This window comes from Amphiura filiformis, chromosome 17 (assembly GCF_039555335.1).
Source record: "Amphiura filiformis chromosome 17, Afil_fr2py, whole genome shotgun sequence".
NCBI lineage: Eukaryota > Metazoa > Echinodermata > Ophiuroidea > Amphilepidida > Amphiuridae > Amphiura > Amphiura filiformis.
Window position 1 is genome coordinate 3,742,589 of NC_092644.1, and position 27,162 is coordinate 3,769,750.

The 27,162-nt window shown below is 37.7% G+C and overlaps 1 protein-coding gene and 1 long non-coding RNA gene across 2 annotated transcripts in view; one reads left to right on the forward strand and one right to left on the reverse strand.

Moving 5' to 3' along the window:
• Positions 1 to 27,162, forward strand: part of LOC140138325 (laminin subunit alpha-2-like) — a 188,060-nt gene that overhangs the window by 42,987 nt on the left and 117,911 nt on the right. Inside the window, exons 3-8 of the mRNA XM_072160235.1 lie at positions 5,808 to 6,110; positions 15,415 to 15,528; positions 21,908 to 22,009; positions 25,115 to 25,232; positions 26,338 to 26,547; positions 27,025 to 27,116. Coding sequence (XP_072016336.1) covers positions 5,808 to 6,110; positions 15,415 to 15,528; positions 21,908 to 22,009; positions 25,115 to 25,232; positions 26,338 to 26,547; positions 27,025 to 27,116 — 939 coding nt within the window. The remainder of the gene's footprint in view (positions 1 to 5,807; positions 6,111 to 15,414; positions 15,529 to 21,907; positions 22,010 to 25,114; positions 25,233 to 26,337; positions 26,548 to 27,024; positions 27,117 to 27,162) is intronic.
• On the reverse strand, positions 7,100 to 10,312 carry LOC140138165 (uncharacterized). Its single transcript, XR_011856954.1, has 3 exons — positions 9,978 to 10,312; positions 9,055 to 9,154; positions 7,100 to 7,666 (listed from the first exon to the last, which is right to left on the reverse strand). It is a non-coding gene; the product is annotated as an uncharacterized lncRNA (long non-coding RNA).

The window sequence follows — 27,162 nt, forward strand, 5'->3', positions numbered from 1 at the left end:
GCTTGTCCCCCTTTTGACCTTCCAAATATCGCTTCCTCCTTTTGACCCTTCCAAAAATGTTTCCCCCCTAATTTTGGCCTGCCAAAATGCCTATAATTCCCCTATAATTCAACACCACTGACTAGCTACACATAATTATTGCACCACCCCTTATTGTTTTATTTATAATGACTGTATTTATATGATATTTTTAACATTATATCATGATAATTCAGCTTAAAATATGAATGATTTTGAAAATATCACAATTCATTCTAAACTTGCAATGATGTGAATCGGGTTTATTCCTGTGTTTCACTGACAAATGGAAAAGTGCAATGCCTTACACACCTATGATACATCATAGACTCTGAATACATTGGGTTTCTTTGCTGATAGTTGTAATCATAGTATGACCATGTGTGTAGCTATGTAGACACCAGGTGCCACTAATTAATAATGATGGGTGCAAAGCCTGAACATTGACAGGGATCTTTAAATGATCACAGATCTATTGTATTGAAAAAACATTCATTAGTGAACAAACTTCAAGTTCAATGACATCCTATAAATGAATCTACTTTCGTTAGAAGGCCGACCCCCTCCCTGAAACATAGGCCCTTGCCCCTTAGTGCGAAATGTTGATAATTCCAATAGGCTCGTCGTAGCCAGCATTGTCAGTCCGGTGGGGGGGGGGGGGCAAACATCAGTATTGTCCTTATTTTTCTTCCCTCCTTCCCTTTCCCTTCTCTTTCCCCTCCTTACCCTTTCCATTCTCTTTCTCCATCTCCTCCCCCTTTCTCTTCTCTTTCTCCCTCTCCTTCCCCTTCTTTCTCCCTTTCTTCACATCCCCATCTTCCGCTTCTCCGTCCCCATTTTAGGTGTCCGGGGGCAGTCTGATCCCCACTGGCTACACGACTAAATTTCAAACCATAGATCAACTTTGACTGATATTTTAACCAATTTTTTACAACGGTATTCAGACTCCTCCCCTCCCCTCCCCTCCCCTCCCCCCCCTCCCGGGAAAGGCCTTTTGTGTAGACCTTTTAGGGCATCATCAAACTTTTGGTTTGTTAAATATTTGCATGAGGAAATATTTTTGTTTTGTTTTGTTTTATAGGCTTTCTTAGCCTGACTATGAATGTTTCATGCAGCATTCGTCTAGTGTGTGAAAATGATGTTTGGACAAACTGGGCAAATAAAAGGAGTAAAGGACAGCATAATGCACATGAAGCCAATCAAGACCCTGTGTACATTTAATTTGAAATTTTAGGAGAGTTTCAACGTAGGAGGTTTCATTTCATTCCAGCATTTCATTGTCTCGATTATGTATATTGCTTGTGTTGGGTTGTCAGTGTTGTTTGCTAACTCAGTGATTACACCCAAATCCCATGGGCCAATTTAGCTGAGGACACTCTAAGGTCACATAATTGGAGGACAAGAAATACAAACAAACAGATTTATGACCTGCAGTTTCTAATGAGTAGTGGTGTTCACATTAGTCCCAGCCTACACTAGACATTCACTTCTGGTCGGCGTTAAAAATCGGGTACCACTTCTGTGACTTTTTTCAATCGCACGAAATGTAATTTCTTAGCTTTCGACCAAAAAAGGTCAAATTTAATACTTACACTGGGTACCAGGCATAGCAGCGTTCACATTGCAGAATACATTGGATTTACGCCAGGCGGAACTTAAGCTGACCATCGTTCACACTGCCACTACTCCTGGCTGCGCTTACCGCAACTCCTAGCAATTTACACTTCCAAGTTCTGCCGGGCATATGTCCGACAATGTGAACACAACTAGTGATGTGATCTTTATTGTGTTGTTTTTTATAGTACTATATAGTAGGTCTTGTGACCATACTATAAGACTGAGGACATCTCATGCCCAAGGAGTGTTTTGAATGGGGAAGTGCTGAAAGTTGCACTTAGTTTGCAATAATATTCAGCACTGCTTCTTCTTCCTCCTACATGCATACTGTAACTCATTGTTCAGTATCAACGCACAGGCCTGCAGGATATAGGTCTACAAGCTATAGGCCTACATGCTTGATTGCTAAGGCCTAAAATAAGAAAGTTCTTTTGCAAAAAAAAAAAAAAAAAGTTTTATTTGGTAAAAGTTTTTTTCCAGTTTTCATGCAATATTCAATTTAACACTTACGTTGAGAGGTAGGCCTAGGTCTTAATATATGGGTGGGTTGTAGCGCGTTGAAATTTCAATTTTGAGGACTTCGAAAAAAGTGTAGGCTGCTGAAAAAACGGGGTCATTGGGTGCAGGATTTGTCCAAAATACTGGGGTCTTTTCATGGGCACATGACCTATGTCAATATATGGGAGTGCCCACTCCCCCCCCCCCCCGAGGGGGTGTATGACTATTTAACTACTTCAACTGATGTTTTGAGTAGGTAAGATTAAGAAATGCCAATTTTACAATATTAAATGTTGCATATTGTCATGAATATTAAGGTGGTATTGGATGCATTTTCTAGAAATTAGAAAATGCTTTGAGCTTGTTTTAAACAGATTAATTGAGTAGGGTAAAGTACACTGATCAATATGCCTTTTGTTTGAGCAAATCGGACATACGGTTTCCCAAATACATCAATTTATATTTTCTTTGTATCCTATTGTTTTTGTCAATAATCAATATAGTTAATGAGCTAAAAGGACTGGAAAGGCTCATTAATATGTAATTTTTGCCAATATTTTGCTAAAAATCAATGCATAAATGTTCAGGGTACTTTTATTTTGCATACTTTTGCCCTGAAACTTGGTCAAAGTGTTTCTAATATGTTCTAATGTATTATATAGTGAAGCCGCCTCTAATTTGTATATTTGAGGTAAAATTTTGCACTATGATTGTTTAATTGAGGTTGTTGAACTATGCCATTGGGATGAGGCTATTGTGGTCCATAGTGAGTGTCACCTCTGATTGATCCAAGAGCTTTTCTAGATATTTACATTCTAAACTAAAAATAATTGGGGAAACCCAAGTCTTGTCCACTCTTCAGTCTCAATGTCCAGCTGGTCAAGCAACAACCGATTACAGCATCCATCTTCACCTGCTTCAGTTTTGTGCTACACAGCTGTTTAACAGACCATCTCAGTGAACAGATGGTGGACAGCTTGATGGAAAAAAAAGTTTTCAATTTCATGAAAATTTACCAGTTTTTGTGAGAAATTGTGATTTTTGCATTACATAAACAGACCTAGCAAACCCAAAGGTTAATAACTTACCCAAATTTAGCCTCAATAATTTAGTCTAAAGGCCCATTTAGTGATTTGTTCATCCAGATGATAGTAAAAATGATCAAAATTCAGATTCTGGTACCTTTGTCATTGTCATAGATGTGCTAACATCTATAGCCTGCTACTGGTTCAGCTGAAATCTGGCATTTAGGCCCCCTACATGAATCCGTAATTTATATACTGATAGTTTTAAATTAGCTACATGTATGTATTTGAATGGGGCTTCAACTTCATCAATACTGCTGTTTACTTTTTTTGTTTTTTTGCCAATTTTTCATTCCAAAAATACCAAATGACAATAACTTTTTTACACTTACCCTCCCCCGTTTTACACAGAGCCTGAAGTCGACTTTGAACTTGACTTAATTTGTGTGTAAACACTAAATAGGGTCGCCATGTTTTGAACTAGACTTAAGAAGTCAACTTCAAATGATGACCCGGAGCAACATTTGTTGAATTCAAACTCGACTTCAAACTCAGACTTCAGTGTAAACGCACACGTAATATGAGGTCAACTTTATAATGATAATTGAAGCATGAGCAAATGATAGCATTAAAAGTCGAATTCACAATTTGTTTTGAACTCCATGTAAACATCCCATCAAGAAATAATTTATCTTATCCTTAGTCGCAATCTAAATTTGATGTCGCAATTGAAGTCAACTTCTCTGTGTGTAAACGGGGTCATAGTATCAACTATTTCATTTGGTTACCAAGATCTTTGCCTTTCAAATTATTTTTTACAAAGAGTAGAATGTCTGTTTAAACTATTGGATGTGTGAATCACTGCGGATTATTTGTGAGGACACAATTAATTGGGAAGGTTAAACTTGGGATATTATGAGGGGCTTTGATCCACAACATTCTCATCTATAAGGGTACAGTTCTTTAACCCCAATACTTGCGTAAATTCATTGAATGACCTTTGAAAATTTGAGTACAAAAACTCATACTCTGCAACTTGAGGTCAAATTTTGCACTATGAGTGTTTAATTGAGGTTTTGTACTATGCCACTGGGATGAGGCAATTGTGGTCCTAGGATGGAATAGGAGGCATTTAATCAACCTTTCCCACCCTTCGCGCCATATCAGCTTCTTCTGGGTAACCCACCAGGCAAATGTAATGTTGCTTCACCAAGACAAACATGTAGACCTACCATTTGTTGTTGTTGATGCAAAATTGTAAACATCTTGGATGCTAAAAAGATATGAAAATTGACAAATTTGTAGTAATTAGTGGTTTTTAATTTGGGGTCATTTTAGCTGTAATATTCATGTGTGTTTTGTGTGCATTTGGCCCCAAATCTGGGGGACAGGGGGTGCATCCTTCCAATATTTTGATGAAGGTGGGGGGGGGGGGGAAGTCCATACAATCCCCCCCCCATGTTGACACCTATATGTGTGTGTTTTTGACCAACTTAGCCTAATATTTGACCATTTTAGCTTCAAAAATTTGCAAATTTGTGTGCACTTTGGGGGAATAAAGGGAAATAAAAGCTCAATGATGCTATTCTGGGAACTACCGTATATTATAATCGGCTCTTAATAGGCGGGAATTATTTGGTTTTTGTTACTGCGCGAGTCAATAAAGTTCCAACTTACGCACACGTAAAGCATGCGTCATTCACGCAAAACGCAAAGCGGAGTTCGCGTACAGGTGCTGCACCTAGCTGTGTGTACACCATTCTGTATCAATCCATGATGTTATGAGTCCTGCCTATAAAGAGCTGATCAGAGTATAACAAGCCAATTTGAGCAAACTTCAGAAATTTTCTGTCAGTTATAACAATATGTTTAATAACATTTCTGAAAGCTTGTCTTTACCCATGCAGAGAAATGGTTGCTTCCGTCCGTAATGACTGTTTAATGTCATTGTGTTTTATCCCGTGAGGTAATTGTTGTTATGGTTTTGCGGTCGCATCATACCGCATCCAATCGTAAGGCCGGTTATGGCCTATCCAGTCATCAGCCAATGGGAGTAGGCCTATTGCTGGTGTGGGGTTTGCTTGCTTTCGTTTCATATCACATTCAGCTTTCATCAAATACGGATCGAGAAATTTATTTTCCCACCCACCACTCCCTAAATAAGATTAATATAAGGTGAGGCAAGTTTTGAAGTGGGGGAGTATTGCTCCGTGGGAAGGTCAAGGTAATTGGACATAAAGGTATAAATCCAAGCTACAAAATCAAAATAATTGTTAATGTTCATGCATGTAATATAGACAGTTTGGGATAACATTACTAGGGGTACAATAAGCTTTTTTGACTACAAAAATAGCCTTTTAATGCACTAATATGAGCATTACACCAAACAAAATGACATTACACATATTAATTGGTGACTTGTGAGTAGTTTTTTGTATATTATGTTCTGCCATTTCTCAAGATTTTCTTGGAATCTGTGTTCCCCATGTTTTCCTACCTTTTTATGCCCTGGCATTATATATCTACTGGAATAGGCTAGGGCATGGATCTATATTCAAGTGGATACATGGAACTGTTCATCAATTAAAGTGAATGCTATACCTTACATGAAAATTGAGCTTGCTTTGATTTCTTCATTTATTTCCACAGGTTTTCCAAGTGGCGTATGTTATCATAAAAGCAGCCAATTCACCTCGTCCAGGGAACTGGATATTAGAACGTTCCACAGATGGAATCAACTACAAACCATGGCAGTATTTTGCACAGCATGACAATGACTGTGAACGTCTTTACAACACTTCAGCCGTTGGTCTAATGCACAGGTTTACATCAGATTCTGAAGTGTTATGTACATCATATTACTCTGATTTGGAACCACTTGGTGATGGTGAGATTCATACATCCATAGTAAATGGCAGGCCTAGTATCAAGATGCCATCACCAGAATTAATGGTGAGTACAGATCCAAGATATGAAGAGAACTGTGGAGCATGCAGCGAGCAGAATCTTGGACAAGTATCCAGTTACTACAGCTTACTACCACACAGAATAAAGCAATTCCTATTGTGGTAACTGGACACTGAAAACCTAAATTGGTCAGCTGGACTAACTTAAAGCTAGTCCAGATGGTGCCCACCTGGACTAGCTTTAAGCTAGTCAATTTTGCTGGACTAACAAGGTTGACTAACTTATCTTAGTCCAGCATGCTGGACTAGCTTTTAGTTAGTCGCTTGACTAGCTTTTGGTTAGTCGCTTGACTAGCTTGATGTTAGTCCAGCACGCTGGACTAGTTCAGGTTAGTCCTTGACTAGTTTCTTGACTAGCTTGATGTTAGTCCAGCATGCTGGACTAGTTAAAGTTAGTCGCTCGACTAGTTATTGACTAGCTTTAAGTTAGTCCAACTGGTGCCCATCTGGACTAACATAGCCCTAGTCAAGCCAGCTGGACTAATGTAACATTAGTCCAGCTGGCTTGACTAACATGCTCGACTAACCTCAAGCTAGTCCAGCCAGCCGAACAAACCTAATGCAAACCATACATGCAGTTGCAGATTGGATACAGTCTGATAAGGGTTATACAATTGGAAAGTAAATGAGCCACATGTGGATTTAGTCTAGATAGATTAATGTTTGCTTATTGCTTCCTGCATGAATTTACAAGAATTATTCCATAGATAATCTTGAATCATGCAGCATAAATAGTGAAATATGAAGCAAAAGCAAGCACCAATAATTAGTACAGAACTAGACCTGCATGTTGGCGAGGATTTTGATTTTTCTCTTCTGACCATGTTGTCTCATTTCATCTGGCTACCTAGTCCCACCACAGACTGTATCCTATCCTCTTTTGGAGACAATAGATTCTGAAATAAAAAACAATTCAAAGTCCAAAATAACATTGGAAAAACTTTATGACATTCTTATCTTGCATCCAACAAAACATTATGATACCTAACTCTTCATAATATTATTATAAAAGCCTTAAACATAAAATATTACAAAGATTTCTGTTTATGAAATTTAGTAAATAAATAACTAATTATAAATGTATTTAATCTGTCAAAACCGTAACTGTTTTTTTGTTAAAAACAGCTTGGTTTGACAGATTAAAAACATTAATATTGATCATGTTGATTACAATTCACAGTATAGAGTCTATCCAGATATCATACAAATTAACATACAAAATAAGCATCATGGATAGGTCAAAAATAGTCATTAAAGTTTGTCACTCATATTCACAATAATGAAGTCACCACAATCAAAAGTTTTGATGAAATCATTTTGAATGCATATCAAATCATGAATCAGGCAAGTTTCATGTGCATGATTCAGATAAATCCATCTTTGACAGGCAAAATTAGTGCAAGGTTCTTTTTTCACACTGCTTGGTTGTGTAACGTCTTTAACTCGTTATTTTGCACGGCTGATGTACAGCATTTTCTTCTTGATGAGTTGCAATTGTTGGAAGTCCATTTCTACCACAGTTGGGTTACATTTCAGCAGAACCTGAAAGCAAATTATAAAAAAGTTACTATTAGTTAAACTTTAATAGGCAAAATGAATATTCCTGCTTTCACATCTGGCAGTTTTCTGAAAAAATATTTTGTGTCAGCAAGAACTTTATTTACAGTTTAATACATGTATAGTCTATATACGGAACCCCCAAAGTGATATGGAAGGGAAAAAACGGAGTCTGACTTTGTAACTCACGGCCCAGAGATAGTAACTCAGGGCCCCGAGATAGTAACTCGGGGCCCTGAGATAGTAACTCAGGGTCCCGAGATAGTAACTTGGGGTCCCGACATAGAAACTCGGGGTCCCGTCATAGTAACTCGGGGTCCGACATAGTACATCATGGCCCAAGGTAGTAACTCAGGGCCCGAAATAGTAACTCGGGCCCCGAAATAGTAACTTGGGGCCCCGACTTAGTAACTCAGGGTCTGAGATAGTAACTTGGGGCACGAGATAGTACCTGTGGCCCCGCATTAGTAACTCGGGTCTGAGATAGTAACTCAGGCCCTGAGATAGTAACTTGGGGCCTGAGATAGTAACTCAGGGCCCCGAATTAGTAACTCGGGCCCCAACTTACTAAGCCGGGAGTCGGAGATAGTATTTCGGGGCCCGATTTACTAACTCGGACCCCAAGTTGCGATGTCGGGGCCCCAAGTTCCTATCTTGGGCCCCAAGTTTTTTTTCTTTGGGGGTTCCGTAATAGTCCCACCAATTAAATCACCCAAATTTAAGGAAGTTCTTACACCTCCAAAATTTTGGTTGGTCATGTATTTCCACATCATTTTTTGGGACAGTGTTTACCAGGGACAGTGTTTACAAATATAGCGTAGGCCTACTGTCGTAAAGGGCATGGTCAGATTCTGACATTCTGTTGTGTTTTGAAGATACCTCACATTGAGGCCGGCATCACACTAATTTCTGATTTCTTGGTGATGACTTTCGAGTTAAATTGCCTTAGTAGCAGTTTTAACATTTAGAAGCAAAAATGTGTTTTAAAATGGCCATAGAACCAATAGTTGAGGCAATACGGGGGCATTTGCTTCCCCCATATTTTTCTTGGCCCCCACTTTTAACTCAAATTTTCACTTTTTGCAGCAATTTTACCCAAAATTTGTTGATTTCCCCCCAAATTTACTCCCCATCCCCACACCCACCCAAAATCTTGGTGCCGCCACTGAGAACCATTGTGTGGTAATCACAGTTTATAACATTTAAACATGCTAAAACGTAACATATTTTAGGCATAAAATTTCACTTGGGGTTATAATATAGGCCTATGAGCTTTCTTCTGATGCCAAAAAAATCTTCCTTTTGATCAGATATTTGTAACAGTAGGGGATGAGGCTGTCATCTGGTCATACATTTTTCAATTAGGGGCCTACCTTTGGTATTTGAGTGAAATCCTCCAGACTGTATAGTGTATATGATGTCTTTGGGACTTTCAAGCTTCACGGTTGCATCTCGTCAGAAAAGGAACAGAACCTAGATGAAAAAAATACATGACATTAAAATGTTATAATTTTGACAAACTGTCGACTGTAAATTTTGTTTGGGTCGTGGTTATTATTCTAAAAAGTGATAATTAATAATTTCGCAGACCATGTACATACAGCATTTTCAGCAAGTTATTACTATTTAAATTTTTGGGATCCCATTTTGAAACCATGGTCTATATTGCGAGTAGGAAAATTTACATAGCATTCCGTACTGTTTCCTAAGCCTTTTAAGATCATTTTATTTAAAAGGTGCCCCTGAATGTGTACCAAAATTGCCCCCCCTTCGCTAGCCAAAAACGCCCCTCCCAATTTAATTTCACTTTATTCCAAGTAGTTTATTCTAATTCCATTGTGGTCCTTGAACCATGAATTGTACTTTACATTTAGAATAAATTATAGCAACAAACAATAAAGTATCAAAAACAGCTATACACAGCTTTACCCCCATCCCCAGTAGCGGCTTATAATATTACACACTGACACTGTACACAGAGGCAGTCCCTAATTTAACTTGGAGGATCTGGGCTCATCAGCTAGCTTACCAATACCTTTATATCATTATAAAGGTGCCAAGGCAATAGGCCTACTTTTACTTAAATAACTGACCAAGGCCCAAATACAAGTACATTGTAGAATATCATTATAGTGTACACATGATTGCTATAAACAACAAGTATCATGCATGATGTATTGTGCTGTTTACTGTATACGATGCATAGGCCTCTGAGCTGATATTATTTTTGTCTTTCTGATGTAATATTATAACAAATTGCAACCTTACATATATATCAACACAAAGCAAGACTTACCTAGAAGTGAATGACATGTTATACAAAATCTTGATGAATTAATTCCAGGACATTTTATGGCAAAAACATGAGAGCGTTGCTCTGTAGTGAACCATTGAAGTGAGTATGCAGTTGACCTCAGCAGTTGACAGTTGCAAAATCTATGTTTGCCCGCTTGAAGACCTGCTTAGATTTCAGTTGGGTCAGAGGTCACATTCCACAGAGTACTGGCAAATTGACTAACTAAAGCTAGTCAAGCCAGTCCATCTTCCTTCCTGCTTGACTAACCATAAGCTAGTCAATCCTTAAAACTAGTCAAGCAGGACAAATCACATTAGTCAAGCCAGCTGGACTAATCAAAAACTAGTCCAGCTGGTTGAAAACTAGTCCAGCAGGCTTGACTAGGTTGAAATACTAGCTTAAGCTAGTCAAGCAGGCTTGACTAACCAGTTTGACTAGTTTAAAGCTAGTCCAGCCTGCAATTGACTAGTTTAAGTTTTCAGTGGATAGTTGTCCAAGATGATGCTTTCTGCGTGCAAAACCCACAGCATTTGTGTGTATGGCAGCAAGCATAATCTTGGACAACTATCCAGTTACTACCACACAGAATAAAGCAATTCCTATTGTGGTAACTGGATAGTTATCCAAGATGATGCTTTCTGTGAGCACCTAAATGGCTGCACCATTTAGCCCTACTATAGGGCCTTTTAAACACACTATATCCGAGAACCGCTCAAACCCAGTGACCGCTTCACCCGAAGGAAGCAGTCACTGGGTTTAGCAGTTCTCTGGATATAGCCAGGTTTTATGATGGTTTTGGATCACCAGAGTCAAAAGGCCCTATATTAGTAGGACTAGCACCATTAGAGGTTGTGCAAATAATTATTTGTCCTCCTGGGGGACAATTTGAAAATGGCTTGCGAAAAAATGCTTGCCCCCCCCTCACAGCATGCTTACCCCCTCTCAGCCTGCCAAAAATGCTCCCCCCAACCTGCCAAAAAATCTTCATCCCCACTTTGCACATGTCAAATTTTGGAAGCCCAATTTGGAAATCTTAAATGCTAATGCTATATATAATGCAAGAGTAGCAAGCAGAAACATTTTTGCATATTATTTTGCATATTAGAATGGTTCTGTACAGTTTTGTTAAGCCTTTTTTAAATGTTTTATTAACCATTAAATGTGTGCCAAAAATCTTTTGACGTACCAAAAATCTCTTACTCCCCTTTTGACCTGCCAAAAATTGCTTTCCCCCTCTTTTGGCCCACACAAATAATTATTGCACAGTTAGTAGCTGCGATGTGTTGTAGTTAGGGTAGGCAAGATTCACTGGCCCCTTCCCAGTGAGGGGGAGTTTCAATTTTGCAGCTGTCCAAATATAAATACTGATGGGAGGACATATATTGATAAAATTGGCTAACGATAACAACAAATAATGTTATATAGTTGGAAGCATTACACTTTTTTTTAAATAGTTGGCAAAGAAGTTATCCTGAAATAGCAACTTTTATATCTGCATGATGTGTTGAATGTTCAATGAAATCAGGTGCAATTCAGCATCCCCTGTGGGCACACATCTCCCAAACATACTATTCTATAGTACAAATTCAAAGCAACGGAAATTGCAATTGTGAAATCGGATCCACATTTGTGAAAGAAGGGGACTGACCCTTATATGTCATGAATGGATACCAAATGTTTACATGATTTCACCTCGCCAAATTCCAGTCCTTACTAAAAATCAATCCCATGAAGTGGCGCACGTTTGGGAATAATAGATGTTTGCTGTCATTTCATGCTGTCCATTTTTTCTTTAATGCTTGTTGGCAAAATATCTCTACTAAAAATCAATTTGTTGTCACTGGATCAATTTGATTTTTAAGATATTAACCCTGTTGATGCTGATGTAGATCAACAGATGAAAAACAAATTTCCTATTTCCCTGAGCCTCAAGGAAGAACAGATGATTAATTGTGTTTTCAACTGATCGAGTGTCCCAGGAAGAACTAAAACAAACACAAACAAATTAAATTTCTAATGTCAAGAAAAGAGTACAAAAAAGGGACAGTTCACAAACACTTGTTAGGGGGGCCTGATGCAAAAAGGGGGCCCTTAAAATTTTTGACCCTCCTAAGGGGGGGCCCTGAAAAAATGACCACAAATTTTCCTGGGAAAATTGAGTTTATATGCTTTTCTATGGGGTTGACCCATAATTTTCATGTCAAAAAGGGGGACCCTGAACATTTTGAGGTCTGAAAAGCAGGTGGGCCCCCCCCAAAAAAGGATTATAGGCGGTACCAACATAGAAACAAACAAATTTTATGTAAAATTCAATTTCATTCACAATTTTTCATAATGTTTTTATAATTCTCCCATTTTTTTCTGTTACCCTGGGTTCAAAATAGTCTATTGTTAACCCAATTTTTTTTTTCACTAACACCTTCCGTCTACCGACGGCCTTACATGAACCGGCGGCCATGACGAGCGGGGCCACTGGCTACGCCACTGCAAATGACCATATGGGAATGTGCGGCAAACATGGGTAGTATTTTCAGGTTTTTGGTATACTTTCTGGGCCAATTTTGGTATGTGGATGGGCCTTTTTTTTCAAAATTTCCTTAATTTTTTCGGAAAATAGCCCAAATTTGTCTCACTGTAGCCAACATTTTTGAAATTTCCCCAAAATTTTGAGACAATTTGTGTTTAATTGGCTGGAAATTTTGCATTTTGAAAGAAGTCGTGGGAATCCCACGAGGTGATCGAACATAGGCCAGCAAGAAATATCTTAATCAACATTGGAAAGGTAAGATCGCTACGGTTAGGAGTCTGTTTTGGGCTATTTTGGTATATCGATGATTCCAAAATTCTTTAAAAATTGTTATATTCATGGGTCTCCTTTCAAATTCTCAGTAGCAGACCCCTACCCAAACAAAACTTGAGTACCCCCCCCCCCTACTTGAAAGGTTATATCTGCCCATAGAACAGGGTTCTTTTTTGTCGCATAATAATATATAAGGATACATAGGGTTAATAATAGATAGTACTCCCATAGATTGCAATATTCTATATGGCTGGCCTAGCTAATTGAATAATCAAAGAGCTTCAAAGGGGATGTTGATGCCATGCTGTTTATCAATTCAAATATTTAATGTGATCATTTGTTATTATTTGAAAAATCAATTGGCATAATTCCGTAAGAAATACTGTTAAAAGGTGAATTGTTATGATGAAAGAAGATTGATTTGCTGATTTCACAACTAAAATAGCATGAAAATACCGGAACCTTAATCTATTGAAAAATTAATGGGACTCTTCAATTTAGACCGTACCTTGCTTCAAAGAAATCAATTTGTCAATAAAACTCTGAACAAATTCATCAGGATCGTTCATAAAAGTCACTGGTAAATAATGTTCTCAAGACGGATCCAAATAAGTAAAATTAGGTACTCACTAGAAATATTTCGATTCCTGTCAGGAATCTTGTTCACTCTGGTTGTGGTGAGTGGTAGTGTTTCTAGATCTTATCGGCAACCTTTGTGACTGGTCTTGATGACGTCACATGGGTTGCTTGCAGAGGCAACACCACCATGAACAAGGACGAGGGGGCGTACAGACTTGATCGGATCTACGATCAGATCATCAATCGGCAAGCAACCCATGTGACGTCATCAAGACCAGTCACAAAGATTGCAGATAAGATCTAGAAACACTACCACTCACCACAACCCGAGTGAACAAGATTCCTGACAGGAATCGAAATATTTCTAGTGAGTACCTAATTTTACTTATTTGGATCTGTCTTGAGAACATTATTTACCAGTGAATTTGTCATTAATTGACTTCAGAAGATAGCTAGATACATTGGTCAATAGGGACCGTACATGCATTTTTCTTTTTTCTCAGATACTGGCAAAAATACCCAGGAAAATTAGGTGTTTTTTACCTAATTTTCGCAAAATTTCCTGACACAAAGGGAGGAACCTCCAAGATGGGTCACCAGAATTGTTTGTTTCGTCAGCCTCTCCCCCATGTTGAAAATCTTCCTAAGCCAATGCAAGTGCATCCTTTTGATATGGATGCACACACATTGTCATTCGGGAGGCCTACATTACCATACTTCAGTTGACTGAATTATAAACAAATTGAAATTACAGGAGGAAATAGAGAAAATTCGAGGAAAATCCTGGATTTTACAAATTTATTTAACTTTTGCTGTGTGGAAAGAAGCAGACGACAAACAGCTGTGCTCGTGCGGATTGAGGCAAATCCATCAATCGATCTGACCCGGAAAATGGATAATAGCCGTGTTCAGACGCATGGGTTTACACCCAGCGGAAGGTCGGAGGATGGTCGTGGTAAGCACTAGTCGGCGGAAGGTCGTGGGAAATGTCGGAGTAGTGCCAGTGTGAACGCTAGTCGTGATAAGCTCCTCCGACCTTCCCACGACCGATTTACTCCTGACTTTTGTCAGGAGTAACGCGTAAACACGACCTGGTGGGTCGGAGTAGCTGCCCGTGTGAACAAGTATAACACGACCAGTCGGAGTAAGGTGAACTTTCACAACGAGCTGGTGACTTTTTGTTTGCTTTTGGGGAAAGATCACCATTAAGCAAGATGCAAATAGTGTTCGATGCGATATCAATGCACTATTTCATACTTTTTCATCATTCTATTTGCCACTGATGCATGTGGGGTAGGCGTGGAGAAATTAGTAAAATGTCAACTTTTTTTTTAAAGCAGAAGAACAAATTGCGGGTGACAAAAACAGGAAAACACTGTCAGCAGCAATTTGTTTTGACCAATAAATAAACAAATTTCGTTTGGGTGTTTTGATGATACCCAAAATAGGCCTATTGGAACTCGTGCAACTTGTTGAAAGCAACAACATGTATGCAGCACTACCACTTTACTTCCAAAAGTTACTCCGAATATTCAATGGTCCCCTGCGAAGGTCGTGTTAAATTTGTCTGCGAGCCCGTGGTAAAGTAGTCAGAGTAAGCGTGTGTGAACGCGTGCGTGTGAAATTAAGTAAATTCTTTGGAATGCTGGTGTAAATTTACGCCGACTAGTACCCACGCTGAACATGGCTATTGTGACCAAAAACCCACACTGCAGATGGACTTTTCAAGTAGGGTCGGTTGAGGGAGATTTTCCTGGAGGCTAAAATATGACCCTACAATATCACAAAAAAGCTTGAAAAATCTGGCAAATTTTTATGATTTTTTTGCAAACGTGGATAATGTGACCAAAAAACACATTTGACGGACTTTACTCCTGACAAAAGTCAGAAGTAGCGAGCTGGGTGTAACTTCAGCTAGGCGTAAGTTGCAATGTGAACGCTGCTACTCCTGGCATCTGGTGTGAGTTTGACCTTCAAGTAGGGTCGTTTGAGCGAGATTTTTTTCCTGGAGGCTAAAATGTAACAATTAATATCTAATAATTATTTTAATCGTTGCAGGACTTTCTATCAGCTCGGTATGTGAGGTTACGATTCCAGAGGATTCGTACATTGAATGCCGACTTAATGGTGGACAGAGAAAGTGGTTATATGGATCCACTGGTGTATAGAAGGGTAAGTAACCCCTTGTAACTATTGGCAGTGCTACAGGGGGCATTTAGGAGGGCATCCCCCATATTTTTCTTGCCCTCCTCCCCTTCTTTCAAAGCAAAAAAACCCAAATTAAACAAATTTCCCCTTTTTGAGGCAAGTTTGGGCAAAATTTGTTGATTTTGCCCTCCCCCTCTGAAATTCACCCCCCCCCCTAAAAAAACCCCAAAATTCCTGGTGCCGCCACTGCTGGTAACTATTTTACAACTTGCATTACACTATGGACCACAAGGGTCTCATCCCAATGGCATAGTTCAATAACCTCAATTAAATACTTGTTGTAGTGCAAAATTTGACCTCAAGTTGCAGAGTATGAGTTTTGGTACCCAAATTTTCAAAGTTCATTCAATGAATGTTCAAATGTATTGTGTTAAAGAACTGTGCCCCTGATAGATGAGCATGTTGTGGATCCTAGTGTTAGGAACCCAAACTATTGTTAGGTTCTGAAGTCAATGGATGCACCAAACCTAGTAATTGGAATTAACTGGAACCATTTGCAGCTGCCATTTAATAATACTCCCAGTGTATGCAGGCAGTGATGCACTTAAACCAGTAAAAATAATAAGAAAGTTATGTGCACAAAATAATGCTGGCTGGTTCTCTGTCAAAGTTGACGATGACACGAAATGTCTAACAAACTTGGGAACCAAAGATCAAACACTTTTGTACAAGAAACTATTTCATTATCATTAGGTTGAGTAAATAAGTGAATGGGCAAAGAGTCTTCATTACTGATCCTGATGTGTGAAATATGGCAAGTGTTTGGCGGTATCACTAACAGCTTCCACTTCAGTACACACAGGTATTACAAAGAAGTGATCGAGCATTTGAGTGTGAAATAGCCAGTATTTAAAGTGATACTTTGATAGGTTTGTACATGCTTAATAGCCATTCAATAACCCACGCTTCACAAAGTCAATAGTAGTAGGGATTTGGCCGGCCGGCACACTTTGGGTCAAATATAGTTTTCATTTAGGTCCATAGCATTATGTCCACTCAGCATTAAAGGTATACAAAACTTGCTCCGTTTTAAGTAAAAGTGATGAATAGTTTGTGATATCTGCAGTGACGTAGGTAAATAATATCTAGAAATGGACACCTGGTTCTCCATGCCATGAATTCACAAATTTCCTGAGAGTGAACTGAATGATATATTATGCATAATTATAATTGTTTGCATTGCATGAATAAATACAATTGCTTCAAGTAAAAGGTTTGGTTAATACACTTAGAACTGGGTTTGAACAACACTTAATCAAAGTTAATGGGATTCCATTTGATGTGTACCATTATGAATACAATATTTAGCAATTAAATAGCAAATGAATGTATAGCCACCTTTTTAGGAAATATTGGATGGGATGGGTCTTATTTTCATTGTTAATTTTTCTTCTTTAGATAACTTATTGAGTTTTAATAGCATATAGTAGGCCTACTAACTATGTTTTGAAGCACTTCAAGAAACCATTAATTGATATGTAAAACAATCATTATTGAACCAGTAGTATTTACACGAAGACATCAACCTGTAGAGTCTCGAAATACTAGGATATAATTTAACAAAATGCTATTCCACTCAGTGCTTTTGTTCTATTTTACACCAAAATTAATGTGGTTTTGCCAATTTAAAATGGTACACATTTGTCACAGTAAACTCATTTTGAGAGCAAGCCAGAGAGACGTATTTGAAATAATGTTGCCCCCTTGGAAAGCCAGAGAGACAACTTTGAAATAATGTTTCCCCCTTGGAAATTTTGTCGGGTTCGGCACTGGCAAACACGCCGATTAGGAGTTACTTTTCTCACTTTGTTGCCATGGTTACATGAAAACTACACTTCAAAATTCTGACAATAGCTTCAAGTACAAAATGTTTCTTTTCTTTTGTGGTATTGCATTAATTTGTCGATCCAAATGTGTTTGATATTCCTCTCATTTTGAAGTTGGCGAGTTCAAACAAGGTTTACACACCCTTGCTACTAGTAATGTTGACATTCAAAACATAGCCCATATTGGAATAACTACTACTACATTCTTGTTGAAATCACCATGGACCTGCTTACTCAGTGTTTCTCTCAGTTGGGTTGTTATAGAAAATTCATTTTATTCTTCCAAATTAGAAGAGACTTTTGTAGTATCAGAAAATATATGAAATTTCAACCACTCAGCGTGGTTGAATTTGGTCACTACTTGTATAATTTGGCAACCTTGTTTCAACCATGAATCATGTGGCTTGCATAAAAAAGGAAGCTCCACCAGAGCAGTTCTTCTGAGGTGAACCAAGCCTGCCTGGTTATCAAATTAATCAGTGACAAGTATCTCTGGATTTGACAGGTGTTAATTGATGTTTTAATGTTATTGCATCATTTTAGCACCTGTCAAATTCAGAGATAACCTTGTTACTGATTAATTTGATTACCAGGCAGGTTTGGTTCACCCCAGAAGAAATGCTCTGGCAGGGCTTCCTCTTCAATAACAATTCATAAACAGTTTATCTATTTTAGTTTTCTATAATCGCAAATGAAACTAATAATAAAAAAAGCGTAGTGATTTATATTGCGCTACACACAGACACAACACCTAGACTTTGACCACAAGCCTCAGCACACTTTACAGGTTGTCGCTGATCACTACGGCCCCATATCATTCCACAAACCATTTAATAACAACTCGGAGACTTTGCAGCTTCAAGAGTGCATACCCTCAAGTGACATACCACAATAGACCTTTGCAACCATGATCAGCTCCCTGAGTTACGTACTTTTTAAATGAATTGTTAAAAAGGGTTTTCCTGTTTATTCAAGTTTTTGTGTTTATGTGTGTGACGGGCAGGGTTATAGCCACACCGGTCGGCGCCGGTCAGGGGTAACTGCACGGACCGGCGCCCGGCCTGCACTTAATTTTTTTTTCTTCAATTTTATTGATTTATTCATCATAAAAAGGGGGGGGGGTATACCCCTAGCCTATTCCCGATCCCTCATGTTCGCTAAACAGATTGTGCCCCAAAACGGCGCTCTAATAGTAAAATTAGCCGGCACTCAACTTGGGCTAGCTATAATCCTGGTGATGGGGTGGGTGGTGTAGGAGGGGTGTAAATTCACATCCGCCTTGTATATATAATCTTAATGACAAGTTTATCCATTAAATATGCATTTCTATCAGGAATAGGAAGAGTTTCTGTTGTGATGAATGAGTTGTTTAAACTTTTTATCCCCCTGCTTGACCTGTGTAATCCAGGGAGGGGGGACCAAGTCTGTTCAAATTTGTGTCAAAATCATATCATTAATAGTCTGGGTTGGTAAAGTAAGTTTAGATATTTTAATAGGTTGTAAAATATTGTAGAGTAATGTCCCTGATCTTGGAAGAGTGGTTGTCACTCTTTTGGAAGTGATTTTCACTCTTCTCACACTATTGGAGAGTGAGTTTTTCACTCTTTTACATTAAGAGAGTACAAGAAATTAATGAATTGCAAAATAATCAAATGTAATGCTGTAAGTTACCAGAATCAAATACTAGAGGGAAATTATATGCAACACTGTATACTTGGTAATTTTCGCTTACAGTTATTTTCATGATTTGCAGTGAGAGACACATTTTTGCGAATCTTATTTTCAGGATTGCCCAGTCCTTACTTGTACTTGTAATACCTTATTGCATATATTCGTGAGGTGTTATTTTTGCGGTTGGAATCACAAAATTCACGAAAATAAAACCCTCAGGAAAATTACCACTTATACAGTAAGTGATCTTATCAGGATTTTCATGTGACAAATATTAATGAAGACTTCTAAAAATTAGGAAGCTCAAGCTTTATTTAAATAGAAACAGAATAAAATTGACATTTTTTTCTAAATTAAAGAGAGGGGCAATTGTCTTTGATTATCAGTCAGCTGCACACTGCATCAGTTGGCTGTGGAGCAGGCGACTACAAGCTTTCTCCAACTGCTCCAATCTTGGGCTAGCAAGCAATTTTGTTTGGCTGCAGCATCCCTTCTAGTTAATAAAGTGGGTGGCCTTCTGATCAAAACATTTCAGCAATATTTTGACTGTTGTACAATGAATTTAAACATAAATGCTACAGGTGAAGAAAGAAACACTTCTAGCGAACTAGAGAAAAAATTGGTCAATTTTGGAATAAAGCATTATCACTCCTCAAGAGATAAAGTATGTGTTAAGTAACCCCATACAGTTTTTTGATCATTATTGAACAACAAATGTATTCCAATATAAATCATCCAAAGAAATCTAAACAAGACCTAAACAAAAATTGAGTTAACATAAAAAGTAGTAAGCACACAGGTGGTATGTCATTGCATTGTAGAAGATAATTATTGATAACAAAGGAGATATAAGGTGAATAGTCATTTGGGGATGCCTATAATTGGTATTGAGTATTGATCAAACATATCAATTTCTATAATTGGTATTGGGTATTGATCAGATTTCAATTACAGGGTGCCATTTGGAATTAAAATATTGTTGAGCTAGCTTTATTCAGACTTGTTGGTTTACATAGTTAATAAGAGCTGGGCTGGAAAAAAGTGTACCTCCCCTCCCCACACCAACTAAAATAGCGAGGGGTGTGAATTCACTCCCATCTGTTATATAATATTTATTTGAATTACTTGCAAAATGCAAAGTTACAAAATAACAACTGTTTACAGACTTTACATTTCTTACACATGACAAAAACAAGACTAGTAATTCATGATGAGTGAATTAAGTCCAGCCACAGAAGTACTGCCCACTCATCCAAGTTGTTGAGTTTGTATAGACCTACAATGTGCTGTAGATTTGTCCCAAACATTAGGAAATTAAACACTTTAATATCTAACCAATCGTCCACCTTTTTCTGAACTTCAAAATTGATCTTCTTTTCAAAATTTCTCCCCCAAAAAAACACACCATTCACCCCATTCAGCCCCATCACCCACCCCCAACTTCCTCATCTTTTCTCTTTTTTCGTTCCTTCTCTCCTTTCTGATAGCTAAAAACCACTTTTAGCATGAGGGTTAATAAGTTTATATCATATATTTAAGCATAATACGACAGACTTGATCATAAATATTTAACTTTAAAAAAACTTTTACCCCTCTCCTTTACAAGTAAAATCACTCACATCTAGCAACATTTTCAAATCATTTTTAAAGGATTTAAGGTAGTATGAACGGCTAATCAAGCTTGCAGCAAAATAGCCACAATAGCAAATTGGAATTGTGTATTAATTTAAAACTTAGAACAAACTAAAGATAAGTCTTCACTCCACCTATTTTTAGAGTTTCATAAAAAATTCTACCATTTCTTATGTATTTCTTTATTTTTTGAAAATTGCCTAAATTTTTCCACATAATAATATTTTTTTGCCTACATGGAGTATGCTATGGTTTCCAAACTTTCAGGGATGGTGTATAAGCTTAAAATCTAAATTCTCTCGCCAGCTTTTTTGGATAAAGTGTTTAATTTTTTTAGAGAATTAATTTTAAAATGTTTGATTTTAGGGAATTTTAGAAACACCTATAACTTAAAATAGAAACACTTAATTAAAAAAAGCTGGCGAGAGAATTTTCCAAATTTGATTACCTTTCATATGACACCTTGTTTGTTGAAAATTGGACCTATAGTTAGCTTTAAAAAAATTCTAGAATTTAGGTAATTTAGTGTTTCTAGAAAAAGTGAAGAAGATTGAAAAAAGTACTAACATTACCATTTCATATCTCCTTTGTTAAGGCCAATATCTTGGAAAAAATTGCTGTCCTTTATTAAGTAGCATTTTTCCAATAAAATAAATTAAAAAACAGATTTAGGCATTGGGTATAAAGGAGAGAAAATCACATTTAAACAAATTACTTGTTTTCAAAAATTAAGCTGATTTGAAGAACTTGGCAACATGCCAAAAACATGCCGTGTGCAAAGTCTATGGAGTTTTCCAATCACAAAAAATTACATAAGTCAAAAACGCTCTTTTGGAAAAAATTAAAAATTGGCAGGTGAGTTTTTCTCACCAATCTCCACATTCTGTATCATTTTCAAGCAAATCTGAGCATGACACCGTAGCCGTTCATACTACCTTAAAACTCGCCTAGCGTGGCCGTGGAGTAAACTTGCTACATTAAAAAATTTCTGGGTAATGGTAACACATTAGAGGTGTTAGTAACATGAAACCAAAAGTTATTTTTGGACATGTGTAAAGTTTTGATACAGTCAAGTATTGTGCCTAAGGTACCCCAATCACACAATCACACCTGGGCATGCAGGAATTTGGCCCAGTACACAGCAGCCCATACACTACCGCCTTGTACTTCTCATATCTGCTTACATTTTTTCATCTCATATTTCTGCCTTGCAGTATTTCTACAGTATCAAAGATATCTCCATAGGAGGCCAGTGTATCTGTTACGGTCATGCAAGTGCCTGTATCCCAGACTTTGATGTACCTGCTGATGAACCTGTAAGTTGAATTTCTATGTCATACCGTAAAAACTCAGTAGTTAGCATATGTGCTTACTATTGAGCACTGAAAACATGAATTGTACTGATGTCCAGCGCTTTACCAACTGAGCTAATGAGGTTGAGACACACATTTGCAGGTTTACTTGTTTGTATATAACTATGTGTATCAATGATTTGCTCAAAACCCTTTACACTTTTGTGGATGGGGCTTTTCATGTTTGCATGTTTTAAAAGCGCTTGATAGTAACAGTAAGCACATATATGTTAACTATCGAGTTTTAACGGTAGACCTGTTTACACACAGATAAGTGGACTTCAATTGCGACATTGAATTCAGATTACAACCAAGGATTGGCATCAATTATTTGTTGACAGGCGTTTACACAGTAGTCGACTTAATAACTGTGAATTCAACTTTACGTCATCACTTGCCCATGCTTCAAATAATCATCATGAAGTCGACGTCTAAAATGCGTGCTCGTTTACGCTGTGCAAGTCGAGTTTGAGTCGAGTTTGAATTTGGCAAATGTTGCTCTGGGGGTCGTCATTTAGAAGTCGACTTCTGAAGTCGAGTTCAAAACGCATCAACCCTGTTTACACACACATGAAGTCAAGTTCAATTATTCAACTTCAGGCTCTGTGTAAATGGGGTCATAGTCAGTTATAAACTGTTTTGGTATTCCTATAGTTAGCCAATTACTTCACTTTAAGTTGGCGATAGAGTAAGTAGAGTATAATTTAGTCCAATCTCTTTTATCTGGCCATGATGGGACCAAGCCTCGGGGACCAAGCATGCATTCGCGATCGTAGTGAATAAGTCATACCTTCGTTACTGGTTCATGCTTGGTTTGCACACATGTTAGCAACCCATTGACTTTGTGTTGTGATCATTTTGATCATGGTTCCAAACATAGATAGCATGAACCGGTTGACCTGGCAGCAATTTTGATGTCACATTTATACGACAGCGAATTAGCAAAGTAAGTGACAAATCCAGATACATGACAAATCTGGATAAGTAAATTATGGATAGGCCTAATTCTGCAGTGAATGTTCTTAAGTTTGGGACATCAAAAGATTACTCAACAAGACAATAACTTAAGAGTGATAAAACCCTACTTAACTCAAAATTGTAAATTTTCAACAGCATATTTGGAATCGGCATGAAAAATGCATTAAAATGAGTACAAACATGCCTAGTATTGGTTCGGTGGTTCTTAAGATAGTTCTTGATATTTTCAGAAAAACTCTCAAAACTTAGACTTTTTATTTTGAAGTCTTTGGCTAGCACGCATAGTATTAAGTAGAGAAATTACATATTCATGTAAAATGTCTCATTTTGTCTTTGATACATGGCTTTCGGCTTGACCACTAGCAGGCTATGTTAGCACATGACACTACCAAAGGTGCCAAAATCTGAATTTTGATGATTTTTTAGGATCCTCCAGATGAGCAAATCACAGAATAGGCCTTTAATGTCTTTTAGAGCATGAAGATCACAGATAACACAGAAATCCATAATAAAAGAGGTTTGGATGAGGGAGGTTGGACTTTATAAAGTTGTGGTAAAGAATGTCACTATTTGCATACTCCTTAGCATGCTATTTAGAATGCTTTTCACTGATACCAACTTTTCTGGCTGGCTTGATAAACTGGGCATGAACTTGAGATGAGACAGCAATTGGACATATATATCTTTTCTCTATTTTGAGACAGTTCAGTTGGTTGTACTATATTTTTGTGACCTGAAAATCAGCATGATAATGGGCACCCTTGTAGTCTTGTAATGAACACACCTGAAAAGCAATTTGAAGTATTAGCCAATTCAGTCAAACAGTAACAAACTTTAATTTGTATCTGTAACAACTCAATCAGGTAGAGTTGCCATGACTTGCCATTTCCTGCCTAATTGGGCTACTTTTGAAGGATCCAATTTGAAGCGCATGCATGTTTTATGATGCTACACCATGGATGGTTTAAAATGTTGCAGGGCAGTGCATAATTGAAATGATATTGAATATTGCAATTTTAAAAGGAGAAAGTGTTCATGTCCATGCTGAAATCAAGTGTTTCAAGCAGTGTTCGAATTAAGAAAATAAAAGAGGTTGTCCCACGGACAACCAGATTGTAATTTCTGGTTGTCCACCAAAGTTTTTGGTTGTCCGTAAGCTGCCACAATCTGAAACAACTACATGTGACCAATAAAGTGGAGTGAGTGTAGTCAATTTATGAACAATTACTCTTAAATATTTAACAATTCATCAGTTGTGTCAGGTTTGAGCAAATTAACATGCTGAAAAAGTGACTTTTGGCTGTAGATCTTTGGTTGTCCGCCGGACAACTAGAGCATTATTTTTGGTTGTCCGGTGCATGTTTTGGTTGTCCCGGGCGAACGGACAACCAAAATTTCGAACACTGGTTTCAAGCACCTTATAAAAGTTTGAAAACAACATTTCACTTGTTTCAACACAATTTCCTGTTTGGCTGTTTCATCACCCATGAGCATGTTTAGTATTACTTTCCCAAAGAAAGAATGAAATATACTTCTTTTAAAGGAGTATTTTGTGACCCTAGCATCCTCTTTTTATGACATTTTTCAGTAGGTATCCACCAAAAAAGCTTATTCCCAAAATTTCATTTGATTCTGATTTTGCGTTTGCGAGTTATGCATGATTATGTGTATTAAACTGCTCCAAAGACAGTGTGTTGTAATTTCGTTCTGGTATACCAGAACGGAATTCAAATTTCACGATATCTTTGCTAAACGAATTAATCTGCAAGAAATTTGTTGTACATAATCATTATGAGGTTTCCAGTGATTTCTTTTGAGAAAAGGGGGGGGGGAATGATGCTGTGGATCACGAAATGCCCTTTTAAGGTGGAGATAAAAAAGCAAAAATATTCAAGTTCTCTCTCAGAACTTATAATACCATAGAGTTATAATGACTCAATTGAACTTTACTTCAAAATGTTTGGCCTGAAACGATATGGCAACACTGTCATACAGTAGCTTTAAGGAAGCACTTCATGCAGAGGGAAGCACCTTCTCAGCAGAAGTACAATCAGCGTACAAAGATTTGACATTTGCGTATTTGTCTTACAGGCTTTGAAATGTCAATGCGAGCACAACACCTGTGGAGAGAGCTGCAATGAATGCTGCCCCTTTTATCATCAAAAACCATGGCAACCCGGAAGTACTACCATGGGGTATAGATGCCAGCGTAAGTGTGAAAGGAAGGCAGAAGTATAGAATTTTGTTTTCTGTTGCAAATGTTCATTTCTGTTCATTGAAGATATAATGTGAGATTCAAACAAAATAACAAACAAATAAATAAACACTAAAAAAATCATTATAATACAATTTTAGGTCTTATTGGGTAAAATGTGTATCTTCAGTAGGGTCTTTCGGGAGAAAATGTGTATCTTCAGTAGAAAGGTCACAATTTTCAAATGATGGACAGCTTTTCCTCCCAGCTACATACACTTGATGTACATATCATTAGATGTATAAAGTTTACTTTGAGAACTGCTAAATGCCAAAAATATCAATTTCTGATAATTTGCCATTAAATTTGTATTATATCTCGAATTTCAATGGGCATTTTGTTTAGGGTATATAGACATGACACTTGCCATACTTGATTAAGGGGTGCATTTTCCGATTAATGCTTATGTTATGTGGTAGTTAAGGTGCTTTTTGAAAAGTCCATGTCTTAGATGATACCCCCTTCTCAATATCAAGTAGAAACCTCAGGAAAATTTCCAATTTGTAACACTGTTGTAAATCTGCCATTTTGGTTTGTCGCTCATGGAGGCCAAATAGTATAGTGAACCGTCAGCGTTTTTTGGCAAGAGCCAGTTACCGAACTATGGTGTGCATCTATAAACGTAAACATTACAAAGGTTTACGCACACGGTGCTTAGCGTGCATTTTTGGTACACGCAAAATGCAAACAACAAAACGCATTTTGAATCGAAGTTTACCGGGTGCATTTAAAACTAAATTATCCAGAGGTACACTAATTGCCCTCCATTAAATTTTGTTCGGCTTATGTTACTGCGCGCGTTAATAAAGTCCCAACTCACGCTCGCGTAAATTCACATATACGCTTGCAGTCATGCACAACTAGCATAAGCACTGCGCCCAACTGTGTGCATTCCATTCTATATCAATACACCATGTTATACATAAGTCTTTATTTTTTCCATCTAGTATAAGCGGAACAAACTTTAGCGACACACAAACACGGCAGAGTCGGTACTCTGTGGTTCTACCTCTTTGATTAACCCAGTTAACTACCATACAATACCATTTATCTCCAACAGCTTGTAATTGCTTTGGTCATGCTAAAGAATGCTACTACGACCCAGACGTTGATGCCAGACACGAAAGCTTGAACATAGATGGGCAGTACGATGGAGGCGGTGTGTGTGTAGGCTGCCAAGACAACACGATGGGCATCAACTGTGAAACATGTTTGGATGGCTATTATAGACCATTGGGTATAGAAGCTAATGACCCTACACCTTGCTTAGGTAAGAAGGTTCTTCCTGGTTGAAGTTTTACACTGGGATGTGCCACGCTTTTGGGGTGCCTTTTTGCAGCAATTTTGGTATATTGATGGTTGGATTTTCAGTGTAGACCAGTGTGCCCAATTGGGCACATTTTGGGCAAAAGTACCCAATTTGGGCAAATTTGGGTGCTTTTTGTGAAAAATTGGTACCCGGTATACTGATAGGTTGCATAAACAGCAAAAAGAAGGTACAGAGAAAGTCAGCATCTGAAATGTGTGGCATATCCCCGTACAATTTGTTTTGAAGAATCTCCAGGTAAGAATACACAAAAGATTGTCGTATTCTGTAAAATTCTGTATTATGAAAAACAAAGTTTCATAAATCTGTATAACATACAATGAATGCGTAAATCCAGCGTGATCTTATTCCTCGTCTCATGTTTGACATGTTTTGCTGACTCTATTTATCATCAGTTGATGTTTTGCATTTAAATTTCAGAATGTCAGTGCAATCCGGTTGGAACCAGATCTGATCCTGACCGTCCTGTTAGTATGTGTGTGAAAGACGACAGCAGAATGTATGAAGGATTGGTAAGTTGTGTTCACCTGATCTTGATCCAGATTGTTCTGATCCTGG